Here is a 15,174-nt window from a genome sequence, read left to right on the forward strand (position 1 = left end):
TGCACAGGTGCCAGTACAAATGGGATCCGACCACAGCATTACACCTCACAGACCCAACTGGTGAAGTCTAAGCCATGCTTACACTGCAAGAAGCCACAGAAGCAGCCCTGAAATGGAAGGAGGCAGCTGCTGCTTCGTCAGAGAGAAGCTGCACCCTGGTCATAGCTCAATTTGGGGCCAATGTGGCTGAAGTGCTGTCAGGGCCAGGCTGGCCAGTCTGTGCACAGCACTGCGTGCCAGCAGAGCTGGGACACCCGCAAACCCTCATCAGTCTGAAGCAGTGCTGTAGGGAGTAGTGTGGATACACTCTCAGATGAACACTTCAGAAGCATGACAGCAAAAGGACAGGAGCTAACTCAAAAAGTAGTGATGTAAACCTCTAAGCCTACTGCATTTCCAAGCTGCTGATACCACACAGCCCATGCCCTTTGTAACAGTACTTAACCTGGACAAGGCGCACAGTGTAAGTGGAAAGAGTAAATGTGGCATTTTTGAGTGGTTTCTATGCACATTAACAGTGTTGTATTTCAACACGTCGTTTCTGGCTGCAGAGCTAAACGCTGATGTGCTTCCCTCACAGCACCAGGCGACACGTAACAGCGGGTACTTGGACACACTGCAATTGGCTTCCACGCTGTTACGGGAAAGCGTGTGGGGGGAGGCCTGCTTTAAACTCCCTCCCTCTTCCAATTAATTTAAGTTTACATTCATAAGAAAGGGATTTTTTTAAAAAAAAATTAAGATCGACTGAACATTTTCAAGATTTAATGGGATCTTATCTGCTTGTATTGCAGAATTTCTAAACCATTTCTTCCATGTTATTGTGAAAACATTCACAAATACCGTTAAAGGGAAAGGGACAAGACAAGTATCACTTTCATCTCTGTTATTCGGATAAATTATTTTTACCACATGAACTATCAAACTTAATCAAGGGAATTCATTAATCAGACTCTTCCACCATGAAAGGATCCACTAATAGATTTTTGTTTCAGCTTAAATTTGTCTCAATAATAACCCTATACACTTAGGAGATAAACTCTATTAATAAAAAAAAAAAAAAACACCCTGATATATTTTAGGAAAGTTATATGGAAAGATCTGATTGATGCTAAAATATGTACATGAAAGCATAATAGTTTAAAGAGGAAAATATCACAGTTAATGCATCAGGGTATCTACAGTTTCTATGTCAAAGCCAGCTGGACCAAACTGAGCTTCTTAAAGCCAGGGGAAAACCAAAGCCAAAACTTGATTCAACCCACTGCTTCCAGTTACTGTTTGATAACACTGTGAGTAGTGTAAATGATGCCTTCTGCCCGAACACGCTCAAGTATTGGTCCATAAACATTCTTCGTCAATGGTACAACCATGCCTTTTGCACCTATTTCACCTGAAATAAAGGTAAGAACAAAAAGTGGTGAGTGCTCTACTGGGTTTGCTGGGCAAGGCTCTGGTAACAGGGGTCTGTGCGGGTAATGGGGGCAGGAGCGGCCAGGAGGAGCTGCTGCGGACCAACCACAGCCCTGCTCCTTGGCCCCTGCACCCCTCAGGCCAGGGAGAGAGGCTGCGGACCCTGGAGCTGAGGCGTGAATTTGAGTCTGGGAAAAGGGGAGCAGGGAAAGGTGGTGTTTCAAGCTGGGGTTTTTTTTTCGCACTATCCAAACCTATTTTAATTGGCAATAAATTAACTTTTCCCCAAGTTGAGTCTGTTTTGCCCATGACAGTAACTGCTCAGTCATGTCCCTGTCTTTATCTCAGCTCATGAGGTTTTCCATCTTGTTTTTCCCCCCTGCCCTGTTGAGGAGGAGTGAGAGCAGCTGGGTGGGCGTCCAGCAGCCAGTCAAGGTCAGCCCAGCACACCTCCAAATATCAATTTGCAATTATATGAATTTTAACTTTTATATAGATATGCAGATTTATCAACACTGGCACTATGTTCTCATACAACATCAGTACTGTATCAAACAGTAAGGTAAAAGTTTCAAACACATATAGCACACACGCCATTCAATTGAATTCATAGAGCTGCGAAACTGCAGTTAGTTGAAAAGCATCTATATTTCAAAAGTTTGTGATGGTGTTGTTTTGTTTTGTTTAAAAAAAACAAAACAAAACACAGCATAACACAGTTTTTCCTTATTTCAGTTAGCCAGGAGAAGAATGACATTCTGAAGATAAAGAATAAGCAAGGGGAAATCACTATTTCCTTAAACCCACTGACTAGGCAGAGTCCACCTGTTAAAATACACATAACATGATCAGGTAATATGCCCCAAGCCTCAGATTCCATCAATCCAGAAAGCAGTAGTGGAAGTCACCAGTTTGTTCAGCCCAAGTCTATGTTAGCCTGCTCCACTGTGCCACAGTCAATTTTAATTTACCCTTGTAAATGTCTCCTCCTACACAAGTGAAACATTTAAGAATAAATGACTAAAAATCTCTACAGATTAAGTAGTAAATTAAGAGTTGTCACTCAAACATCCAAACATGTAGATTAAAAATTCCTGTAAAGAAGACAAGAAAAGTTTGATAAATTAAAAAACAACAACGACAAACCCACATATATACACTTCATAAGCATTATACATCTGTTTTCTACAGGTAGGAAGATACAGAGTAATACTGTTACTGAAGTCTGAACAGCCACTTACCATCTAGAACCATCTTAGCAGCAATAGCCGTCGGGTATCCTACTGTTTTCGCCATCGCAGAGTATCCTTTGTTATCACCATAGACAACCAGGTCAATAAATTTGTCTTCCAAATGACCAGAAGGATGCCTGAGACGTATTTCATTTCTCATAACAATCATATCTCTCTCTCCAGTGCCTAAGAGAAAAGCACACAAACTATTCCTTACTTGTATTTCAGTCTTATTAAGATGAGGTTTCTGATGAGCAAGGCACTAGGCATGCACAGCATGGGGACTTGATAAGACTTTAGACAGGGACTATTAAGGAGGATAGAATATTAAGATGAAGCTAAAAATGTAACAGGGAAAGAAAAAGGATAAATCAGGGGAGAAGAGATCAACACAAGGCATTAAAAAACCTAACATGAACATTTATTAATGAAGGTGAACAAACCTAACCCAGTCAAGGTGATAAGAGATACTGACTTATTCTACTCTAAGCCATGAAAAAGAATTTCTCACATACCAAAGGGCAGCTTCATCTCCATGTGCTTTGCAAGAGCCTCCACAATGGAATCTGCTGCTGGAACTGGTTCATCTCCCATTAAACCTAGCCTAGCAGAAAAAATGAGACAGACTCATATCATTGCCTACAAACAGCTTTGTCTCAGTTTAGTAATTTCCAGCTTGTTCAGCACACCAGTTAAAGTGTCTCAACATAGACCAAAATGGGTAGAATTGCAACCCCTTTTTTTAAAAAAAAAAAGAAGAAAAAAAAAAAGAACCCCCAGACTTTACAACCCACTGTAACATTTTACCATTCCACTGCCTCCAGCTGACTTTTGTCCTTTTCCAGTTTGCTAAATACAGCTTCTTTGAGAACATGGTACTCAGCAGATGGCTCAATTCCAACCAGTCTGCACATGAGCTCTTTCTGTATTGAAAGAAAAAAAATTTCCTGAAGGCCTGATACCTGTTCCCACTCCTTTTCAGTCCAGGTTTCAAGAACCCACCGCCCCACTAAGCTAATACTCAGGACTTCTGAAAAGACACGTTATGCCTAAAGGAAAAGTGAGACAGTTTGAGATTTTTAATTGTAACAAGAATAGGTGTCATCTTTTCCTAAAACACTTTGTACCCTACCACTCAGCTGACTCCCCTACTTTTCTGTCCCTTCCTCTGGCAGTGAAGAAACAACACAGAAATCCGCATGAACAAGGAGCACTGGGAAGATGCAAAGGTGAAAGAGAAGCACCTGGAGACAGCCAGAGAGTCAGGAACTCAAGAAGGTCTTTCAGCTGGTCTAGAAATGGAGAATATCCCTTTCAAAACGACTGAAGAAACAGACTGATGAGATAAGCAAGGCTCTGGCAATCCTGGGAATATCACCAAAAAGCTTTCTGAAGATTTTTGTGCATACGAAAGGCCATTCTGTGCTACCTAGACACTAATAATTGCTTGCTTCATTCACAGCAAGACATAATAAACAGAGCCATGAACAAGATATGAAGCAAGCAAGAGCCAGAGTGTCTGTTCAGAAGCTCAGGTTATCCTGTCTCCTCTGCTTCCCCAGCAGAGAAGATGAAGTACTAAGATATAACAACATCGCTGAGACAAGGTTTGCAGTGAGACTCATGAATTTGTAGTTATTTTCACAGATTACATGACACTACTCTTATTCACTGAGGCTAGAAGGACTGGAAATTCTAGCCATTTCTGCAAACAAAACTTGAAGATATCAACCCTAAAACTGAAAGCAAGCAAAAATTATGTCAAAAAAATAGAAGTACTTCCCACACAGCAGTCCAAAAACTCCTGGAGTTTGGGAAGATGAGCAGTTCTGCATGTTAGTCAGAGACAAGCAAGACTAGGCCTCTTCAGCTTGTGCTTTCTTCTTTTTTAAAAGACTTGAGACATTCTTAACTTGAAATAATGGCATCATCTGAAAAATACTTTGGTCTGCTCAGACCACCACACAGCATAAGTCTGGTGTTTTTTTTCCAGACTACTGCTGATAAAAGCACGGGGAAGACAGGCCCGAATTTTGATCACCTGAGTAATAAACAAAGTTACTCCCCCAGGGGTTTGCAAAATGGAAAGAAAATTTCTCACAAGACAGACAAACAGATCTGACAAGTAGTAAGCTCTTTGTCAATTCAGATCTCTTTATACTACACTGAAATATGAAATCCCCCGCTTGGCCCATGGAGACAACCAAAACATTGATTGTCAAACATAACAGCAGCACCTCACATCCCAGGAGTCACGCTTTGGCTGAGATTAAGATGAAGTGAGCAAGACAGAAAAGCAGCATAACAGAAGACAAAAAAATGCTCATACACAGTTCTAACAACAGCAAAAAAAAATTAATACACTCATTTAGGCATTATCTCTTACTTCTTCATACCCCAAAAAATACTTCTACACTGAAGATCATGGGCCACTACCAATATGGACACTGCAAACTCACAGCACTAAGGGCTGGATTCTAACTAACAGAAAATTTAACACAATTGTTAAAAATATTGTACAGGACCTCTGTGGGTCACCTAGCCCAATGCCGTGCTTGAAGCAGGAGTACCACCAGCACTCCAATCAGCCATGGCTTTGTCTAGCTGAGTCCAGAAAGACTCCAGTTGTCAAAGACTCCAAAGGATCTCTGGGGAACCTTTTCCAGCAGTACAATGCATTTCTGCCAAAGAAAATCTTCCTCGTTTCCAGGAAGAAAAACCAGAGAAGACCAGGATTCAACACAAGGTTCTCACTGCTAAGCACATCCAAGCCTAGTAATAATAAAAACATTAATAAAACAGAGGAAAGAAGGCAGAGTAATCAGAGTAACTCACCCAAGTTAGAGGTGACATGGTTGAGCTTAGCAAAGGATAAGGATCTGGGTTAATTAATCCTAGTTTTACAAAGCCTCCCATAGTTTTGGAGTATCCCTGAAATAAAAGAATAACGTGGTTAAAAATAATCATAACTGAGGTATTTCTCCTTGGTTTGAATGTCATGGTGGACACAACAATGGCAGCGTTAAGTGTTACTCCCATGGGAAGAGAGCCACAACACCACAATGCCAGTGGGGTCCTGCTCCAGAGCAGGACCTTTCCCAGCCCCTCTCCACCCCTCTCTTTAATGACTTACACTGCCATCAATACTTCCATGGCCAGCAGCATTCATTCATGAGATCAGAGGGCTGAGCTGGCAGCACCAGTTCAGACTCCAGCCCATCACTACAGACAAGGCTTGTATCAGCCAGATGGCCCATGGACAAACTACTGAATACAAAGAGCCTGGCCCTGAACTCGGCTCACCCCAGTTTTACACCAGCATCAGACAAACTAATTTTAAAGATGAGAATACTGTGTGTTTGCATCTTCCCTTCAGGAATACCGAAGAGGCAACCAGCACATCAGTGGAATCATATTTAAAAGGAACTGCAAAGGCTGCAATAGGCCACGCAATAAAAAAAGTCTCAACTCGTTTCTGCTCTTCTTTGTTGTTATCCCGTTAACACCCTCACACAGCTCCCGGAAACCTGAAAACACTCACATGCAACTCACTAGAAACACTGAAACAGTGATAATTATAATTAGAAGCCACCTCCACCAGCTCAGATGGCCCAGCAGTGAGATCCTCCTGTGACACCTTTTAAACCAACCCCGATAGCGATCTGATTTTCCACCAGCATCACCCCAACCCAAAGCGACGAACCTGCTTTGGGGGTAAAGAAAACAGCACTAACCACGGAAACATCATTCTCGCAGCACACTGACAGCAACTCTTCACGTCACCCTCACATTTTTGCTTTTCCTTGTGCTGACATTTAATACAAAAGAAGAAAATTTTATCAGGCACCAAACGGAAGAGCAGATACTGTCATATTAAGACTTCATGATGAGATAGATGCCTTCCACATATTTTTAGTTTCTGAACAAGAAATAATACCTAGACTGACAAAAGGAGATCTATTGCAATCTGTAAACCTTACTCCCCCACATCAGCCTTCTGCTTTCTGTTGCTAAGCAAGCCTCTGTCCCCCCCAGAAATAAAATCCTGTTGTACCGCAACAGAGGAATTAAGAGGGAAAGGACATACATGTAATTCGTCAAGCCATGCACAAAACAACAATACCTTAAACCTTGAAATAAACATTAACTCAATAGACTTATCATGACATCCATAAAAGCTTTTTCAAACCTTCAACATGGTTTTAGGTTTATTCCTTCTTAATGTACATTGACCAACAAAATAATAAAAAAAAAGAAATCTGAAAGAAAAAATAGTATGTTTTTATTCTGCCTTGTACACCTAACAAAGGACAGGAAAATAGTCTATCGGTTAGAAGGAAAACACATTTATCTCCTAACATCTTACTTAACTGACCAAAATGTTAAAGCTGCTCAAATTCAAGATTTCCAGTTACTTAAATGAAAAACTTTCTCAGTTTGATGGAAAACCGTAATTTTCTATAACATTTTTAAATTACACTTTTCACAGGAATATAAGCAAACTGTTAGTTCGAATTATCAACTTTAAGAGAATAGATCAATTCTTAAAAATACGTAACAGCAACACGCATCACACAAACCCATCAGATTTAGTTAATTTTTAAAAAAATCTATTGATCTGACACCAAATACAAAGCCAAAAAAAAAAAACCCACAGATACTGACTATGCCAACTGACCAGCTGCCTAAAACTGCTAAAAATATTTTTTTTCGTTTGCAACAAACACTTGTTAAACAAACCAAGTAAAGCTACATTAAAATAATGAGAGAAGTGCTTCCAGTTCTCTCTCAACTGGGCAGTGGAGAACGCATAAATAGCACACACAGAGCTATAAAAAGTTGACTTTTAAATTTACAGTTTTATTTAAATGTCAACATTAATTTCTTGCAGAAAACAATAGTTAGTAATATTAACAACGACAACTTACTTTGTATCTTAAGGTGCCTCTCAGCAAAGTGTGAGCTGACTGAATACCATACGGCTCAGCATATTTTGTACTGTCTCTGTTAGGAAAACCTTCAAGATTTAATCCTGGGAAAAAATCCATTGGAGTTACAGAATCAAGTAACGCTCCTCCAGCTGGAATATTGACAATCTAAATTTTGAGAAAGAACAGCAATATTATTTTGGTGTAGCGTTATTTATTTTACAACAGAAAAGATGAAGCATGCTCGAAATATGCTTAGTGTTTCTGGTGCAAACAAAAGCCCAACCTAAATAAAGCAGTTGCACAAGCCATTTAAGCACATCCTGCGATGAAGGAGCACACACTATGTCAGCCACTACTAATCAAAGGGCGAAAACGAGCCACATCCTTTTCACACACACTGTTAATTTCTGCTGCACTAATATTAAGGTGGCAGGTTCCCATTTCACTTATGTTAGTGTATTTTTGGAGCACCTTCCCAAACTAAACCAGTGTCAAGGGAGATTCTACCCACAGGCTCCCCATTTGTGGTCAATTTTTTTATTCTCATTTTTTATTGGGCAGGAGAAGGATGTTGGGGCTCTCTTTGTTGTGTGGGGTTTTTTTTAAAGATTAAAATAGATCAGGTGATATCACACTGATATAAACTTGCTGTCTATTCTGCCTTTACTTGCAGCTACAAAGCACAGAGAGAATGCACCATTGCAGGAAAACAAAAAGAGGTTGACTGGTTCTATTATCATTCCCAGCCAAAGCCTTGAACCCTGCTTCCTTCAAGCAGCTGATGCACAGATCTGCTATGCAGCATCAATACAAACTCATTTTGTGAGGGGCAAGGTTTCTTTCTAGAAGACTAAAGCAATGAAGTCTGCAGCAACGCCAAAAGATCTCACTGTGTTTGTCAGGCAGGACAGTAGTGTGGAAGAATCCTGTACAACAGTCGCAGACAGCAAAGGATTTAGTGGCAAGGAGGAAAAACTGCACAATTTACTGACAAGTTCACATAGTGCTCTCATAATGAATCATTCATGTGCATGATCTAATCTTTCCTAGCAATGGGTGAACCAGGTCAGAAATAAATAAGAAACACTTTCACATTCTCCAAGAGACCCTTTCATCTGAAACTTATAACTATGTATTGTTGCTTTTTAAATAATGTACAATGTACAATCCCTAAATTTCTCCTGTCTTACTGCAATAAGAACACTAGAGCACTAAAATGTCATGATAAAACATCTCAAAATATTTCTCAGTTTTGCAGATCAAAAAGTCCAGATAATTAGCTAAACTTTACAGTGGTTATACAAGACAGTCTCCTTGACATTTGAAGAGCCCCTGCTCAGTAATTACTCTGAGCAAGTGAGAGTCATAAAACAGACAGGGCTGCAAAGCAGAAATGAGACAGTGGCTTGCAATAGCTTTGCACAAATCAGTTCTGATATTTCCACAGAACAAAACAGATGCAGTGACATTCGCTGGGTAAAGTCTATTCTAAAGACTCCCGCACAAACCGCAAAACAGAGTTTATATAAAACACATCAGAAATCACTGTACACTTTCACAAAGCCCACTGAGTGGGTTACTGGTATTACAGATTGCACCAAAAGAAATCAAGAGTTCTGACATACACTGTGCAAGCACAGAATGAAGCTGTTTGCTTTGCAAGCATGACTAGACAGAAAAGCAAGCAGAAGGATGCACTTTCACCTTCATTTCACAGAATCAAAATCAGGGCAATTAAGCGGCAAAAGCAACACACAACAGGGACGGGAGCTGAACTCAGAACACCAACTACAACTCAGTGCTTCAGCCATTAGAACACGCTCCTTCTTTGCAATCAGATTCCATGTAGTAAGTAAGAACTAAGCTGGCAGCAGACAGGCACCATCAGTCCAAACACAGGATTAAGTGATATAAGGAACTTGCCTTGAGGAGCTGACTGTCACTGGCTTGAAAGTAAACATGGCACCTTACAAATCCCAGTTCCCTCCTTAGCCCAATACCACCTTCTTTGCCTAGCTTTAAATGGAAATGTTAGGATTACTTCACCTCTCCATTTTTTAAATACGTTGCAGACTGAACTGTATTCAGCAGCACTCCTTGTGGGCTCCAGCTGAACTTGTATCTCAGAGGATTGTCAGAGTGCTCTGGAGCTGGTAGGCCACCGCAGAAAGAAGTGTAGGATACAACCTGTCGGATTTATCCACAGGAAAGAAAAAATTAAGACAGACCAGGATACAAACAGCACAGGTATACCCTGCAGAATCCCCATTAGTTCTTCAACTTTCTACTGATGTCACCCCACAAATGGGCCAAATCAGATCCGCAGTGGACAGGGGAAACCAAAAGAATTTCACTAAGGTGGAGTATCAAGCTGTCACACTGCAGGTACTGTCCATAAAGAAGAGCAGACCACACCACACTCTGGGGCAAAGCCATCTCAGGTGATGGTCTCACCAACTGGATTAGTTGGCACCAAATTCCAAGCTTCACAAAAAGTACAGTGTCCAGAGCCCATTAAAAACCAGGACATGACCGAAAACTGACTGTTGCTAAAGTAACAACTTTACTAAGAACATCTTGGCAGAACTACCCACTACCTGACAACCTTACCGTGGCACCAACTTCTTTTGCCTTGTCAATACATTCCATCGCCAACATATGATCAAGACCAGGATCCAAACCCATTTCGCTGATAACTGTAATACCAGCAGCTTCTATGCTGAAAATAACAGAAATGCAGAGCTGTCAGAATAATCACTGTTACTGGCCTTTCATTCAGAAAATCTGTCCAACAAAGGCCCAGCAAATTTTCCCCAATACCATAAATTCTGGGCTCTGTCTGCAGTTTCTCAGAAAAAAAAAAAAAAAAAGCAGATGTTAAAACCTGAACAGTGACAATTGTCTAAGAGTCACTGTAGCCTTGGTTTCTCTCACTTTGCTGCAACATCTAGGGGCTGGTGGTTTTGACAAATGAGAAGTGTCTTCTTTTTGTTGTCGTTGGGTTTTGTTTGTTTGTTTGTTTTGAGTGAAAGCACAACACAAGAGCATCACAGCAAGAAGGGGAGGAGAGGCCTCTAAACCTCCCTCATTGTATGCAACACTGGTTCTCTACCTGTCCAGCTTTCCCTGTTTTATCATTTGTAGAGACACAGCATGGAAAATTCTCATCTCACTGGAATTTACATCAGTTTCCAGTACCATGACTGAGAAGGAACACAGATGAAGCTCCATGCTCAAAACAACTGTCAGTCATATAAGCAGGACAACAGAAACATAGGAATAGCTAGAACTGTCCCAAATTTGAGACTAATACAGTAGGTCTGTCCAAAAGAAGTTGTCAGGGAGGACATTACTGTAGATACAATAAGTCAAGAATGAGTTTTTGTTAGGGGAATGCAAAGGATGACAAACAAGCTTGCTGTCACTGGTAGAACAGGACAGCTCAGTTTGAAAATCAGTCCAGCTCAAACATCCAAACTGGTTTGAGGGGAGAGAGGAAGGCACATTAATATGGAATAACATGGGGCATGCAGAAAAGTACATTGCAGTGTTTAGAGCACTAGTCTGACCAGACTGGGATATGCACTCGTTTCTCTGCTCTGCCACAGCTTCCACGTGCAACTTTGGGCAAAGGTACTTAGTCCTCCATCATAGAAAGGGAGGGGGAAAGAATTCAGAAAACAGTAATTCACAATAAGTGTTGCAGGTGTAACGGACTGCAAAATATTCAGATAATGCACTAAAGAAGGAAGCAACACCAGGGAGATGCTACTCTCATACCTACCTCTCCTGGAGTTGTTTCATAGCTGGTGTCAAGTAGCTGGCTGTGACCAAGTTCACTTTGCTGTCAATACATTTCTTCGCAACCAAAGGATGTGCTGAATAAGGCAGCAAACTAAAATGAAGGAGAATTATGCAACATCAAAATTCAACCAGTTACTTCTGCTGTCACTGGAAACACACTCACAAATGTTTTTTGCATGCCTACAAAAGAGCTCAAGCAAATGCAAGAGTCACACCTGCCTTGCCCCGAGCAGTTTCATACCTACATCAGTGAAATGCTACCCTATAGGACAAGTATTGTTGTACGCACTCAGAACAGGGTGCAGGACAATAGCAGAGTCAGTCTTTAGACAGCGTCTTTTGTCACACTTCTCTTTGTAAAAAACAAACCACTGACCTCTTTTCAAGGCCACCTTCTAAACAGACATGCTGGAGGTTTAGAAGATGCAAAACTGTAAAGCCATCCTTGAGAAAGATTGTATTACAATGATCTTGCTGAAGTACCTTGTGAAAAGCATGCTCTACATGGAAAGGAAACAACACTCATGGTATCTGTGGCAAAAGGGACAAAATGGCAAGGACTATGAAATAATTTCCTCCCATTTCAATACCTGGAAAGAGATCTTTCTCAATGGGATAATTTAAGAGAAATTACCAAGATGTCAGAATTTTGTCTCTTTCAAACATGCAAATATGATCCCAGGAACACCTGTGCTCGTGGATGCAACTGGCCCCTCACACTTAGAAGGCTTTTCATGTAACTGGTGAACACTTCTGAAGAGAAGCTGCAGTCAAAGCCCCTTCGAAAGAGTCCTCATGTCTCACTACATGAGAAGGTAGTGGCCAATTACAACTATTTACATACACAAATACAATGCCAGTTTTGGGGCATTAAAAAAAAAAATCGCCGTGTTGACTTACATCACTGAACTAGGAGAAAGCAGCAGCATGACTTAGGGTTGAGCCTATCACATTTTACACAGAATTCTGACCTGATTACAAGGTTGTGTTTCTTCACCAAAGAAGACAGCTCTTCCTCATGCTTCAAGACATCCACATGAACTGAAGTAACGTTGCTGTACTTGTTCGTCAATTGTTCCAGTTGTTCCTTCATGACAGATGCTGTTTTAAAAGTAAAACACATCAACTGTTACCTAAAGATGAAGGTTAAGTCCAAAGCGCTCTCATGCATAATGATGATTTGCATATACCTCCCCCTTTCCAAAGAGAAGCAGTTGCATGGACTTCTTCCTTCACTAACAGTGGAGGAGAACCAGGTATAAAGCACCTTACTTCCCCTAAAGGACTCAGTTTTATTATCAAATGCCAGTGTCAAGTAATAGCAGTTACAACTCAAGAACAAGAATCTACAAAGAATCCCAGAATCTCAGAAGTAAAGAACCACTCAGTGCTAAATAGTGTAGCAAGAAGCCTTGTAACCAATTAGCAACTTTGTTGTTCTACTTAAAATTAACAAAAACTTGAATTGCAGTTTTCCTATCAGCAGACTAGGTCAACACTGATTATTTATGCAAAACTAGAAGTTATCTCACTTCTTTTCCACTCTATGACAAAGTCTAGAAGATGAGATAAAGGACTGTTAAACCTATCCTTGTGCAGTAGGACACTCTCAAACCGTTTGACTTCCCTGCATCACATGCAGGTGTCCTCCCAGCGTGGTATTCTACAGCAGCACTGTCTGTATCTGCCAGGTAACTGAGCACCCACATGGTAAGAAAACAGATAAACTAAACAGAAAGAAGCACTCATTCACACCAAAGTGGTTTCTTTAAAGAGAGGAGAAAAAAAAAACAAACTGTTGAATCAATGCATCTCTTATCTAGAAATGTGTCATTAACTAGTTACAAAAACCCGATGCTTATTAGGCAGGGTTGTGATCCACCCCAAAAGTATATTCCCATGCCTTTAACTTTGACCCCTCCTAAAAACCTGTGGCAAGATGTATTCTGGGTTTTAAAACAACATACACACAGGAGATTCAGTGTTTGGTAGCTCAGATGAATACTTGCCTAGTAACACCCGGTAAGTGTTGAAACACACTGAAAAACCATTAACAAGTTTCAAAGAACAAGTGACCAAACCACTGATAGACAGACAGAAGCAGATTCTTTTGGAATCCTTAGAAATGCACTGTTATTTTGGATCTACAAGCTGGTCAATTAAATAAAATGCCTGAGGGTGAAGAAGGCAAGTAACAGTCACACAGGAGGGACACTTGGATATGGATGTTTAGGCTGGAGAAAAGTCTTAGCAACAGATCACAAAAAAGCAGCAAGAGCCATAGTAAACACTTCTATTGATACAGAAGGTGGCTCATCTGAACTTGAACAATAATCCAGCCACATGAGGTCTGAGAAAAATAAAATAAAGGTGACCAGCAGAAAAACACTACAACAGCTCTGCTATGCCCAGTGAATCAGTTTTTTGATGGTAGTAGCTGTTTCTGCAAATGGACAGACTACTGGTTGACAAGCAAGAAGCTGACTACAAGTCCAGGAGCGGAAAAAGCTCAAAGAGGAAAATTTGGTTTTATTTTTCAGCCTGTGCTTGGTTTAAGCGCGACAGGAAAACCTTAACTAGTTTTAAGATCTTGATGAGCATGCAGGTTCAACACAGCTAATTAACAGATTTAGCAAACACACACATGCCCAGAAAAGCTTACCCCATCCCTCATTCCATGTAGCCACACATTTATAGATAAATCTGGTTTAAAAAATAAACATATTTCAAAACTCCTTTGCTATACATTTTAACAGAATTCCTACTTATAGCCAAGAACAGCTTAGTAGCTGGAAACAAGAACAATTCACATCATTCACCATTTTAACACAACAGAGATAAAAACATTAAGCTTTTGCTCAGGCCAAATATAAGCAAAATGCCCTGATTCAATCTTGACTAGTTTCAATATTTACCTATGGCTTAGTCCTCCCAATCCTGCATATGCTAATATTATCACTAAAAGGGAGAAATCCAATCTCTGCTTGTCCCCACTTGTTCCTTCCTATTATCTTGCTCCTACTGCCATCAGCACTTGCCATTGTAAGGAAAGCAGAACTCAAAAAGCAATCCAGGTTAAAAGTGACCTGTGTCTGCCACATCTGACCAAAAATGAACTGGTTTCTGTGCCAGCTCACTGTGCTGCCAGCACAAGGACAGCAATGGGAACACAGCCAGGAGAAGGGAGTGGGCAATGAAGGCAGCAGGTGGGGGTACAGGCTCACAGAGAATTAAAAGCATCTGTGCCTCTAACTTAGAGCCTTGTTTCCTTATGGCCTTTCCAAAGTCAATGGGAAATAAACATTGCCAGAGGGTGATTCTCTGTACCCTACTAATCAACTTGTGCTGAGAGAAAAGAGCTTGGCAAAATCATCTACAAATTCAAAACAAAAAAAGTTGATTACATGAAGGTTTCCCAATTAAGATTTTCATCATTTGAAGTGGTGCAGCCAAACAGCAAGGAATCAAATGTGGCACTGCGATGTGCATTTTACACTTTCTTCACCTGCCTGCTGCCAAATACTAGACAAGGAACACATTCGTGTCTCTTTCCTTCTGACCTTGTGTGTGTGTGTGCTGTAGAAACCACACGTTTTTAAGCTACCCAGACACAAGGCCCTGCTAAGTTTGCACAATGCTTGACAAAACAAATCTTCCAGTTCACCTGGTTTCCCTTCCTGCTGCTGTATTGCAGGGACTAGATGCAGCCCCATTCTGCTGAGGAATCAACACTGCACAGCACTGGGATCCTCCCTGGTCACCACATCAAGCACTGCTCATAACAAACATGAAGT

The 15,174-nt window shown here is 40.8% G+C and overlaps 1 protein-coding gene across 7 annotated transcripts in view; it reads right to left on the minus strand.

Moving 5' to 3' along the window:
* Positions 1 to 866: 866 nt before the first annotated feature.
* The window catches only part of AASS (aminoadipate-semialdehyde synthase), a 28,452-nt gene continuing 14,144 nt past the window's right edge, over positions 867 to 15,174 (minus strand). For all 7 annotated transcript variants that reach the window (XM_071803361.1, XM_065837982.2, XM_065837974.2 and 4 more), the window contains 10 exons: positions 12,352 to 12,481; positions 11,361 to 11,471; positions 10,187 to 10,295; positions 9,623 to 9,763; positions 7,574 to 7,741; positions 5,481 to 5,576; positions 3,453 to 3,568; positions 3,161 to 3,249; positions 2,655 to 2,831; positions 867 to 1,393 (listed from right to left, as the gene is read on the minus strand). In XM_071803361.1, coding sequence (XP_071659462.1) covers positions 1,275 to 1,393; positions 2,655 to 2,831; positions 3,161 to 3,249; positions 3,453 to 3,568; positions 5,481 to 5,576; positions 7,574 to 7,741; positions 9,623 to 9,763; positions 10,187 to 10,295; positions 11,361 to 11,471; positions 12,352 to 12,481 — 1,256 coding nt within the window. In that variant the 3' untranslated portion in view covers positions 867 to 1,274. The remainder of the gene's footprint in view (positions 1,394 to 2,654; positions 2,832 to 3,160; positions 3,250 to 3,452; positions 3,569 to 5,480; positions 5,577 to 7,573; positions 7,742 to 9,622; positions 9,764 to 10,186; positions 10,296 to 11,360; positions 11,472 to 12,351; positions 12,482 to 15,174) is intronic.

This window comes from Patagioenas fasciata, chromosome 1 (assembly GCF_037038585.1).
Source record: "Patagioenas fasciata isolate bPatFas1 chromosome 1, bPatFas1.hap1, whole genome shotgun sequence".
NCBI lineage: Eukaryota > Metazoa > Chordata > Aves > Columbiformes > Columbidae > Patagioenas > Patagioenas fasciata.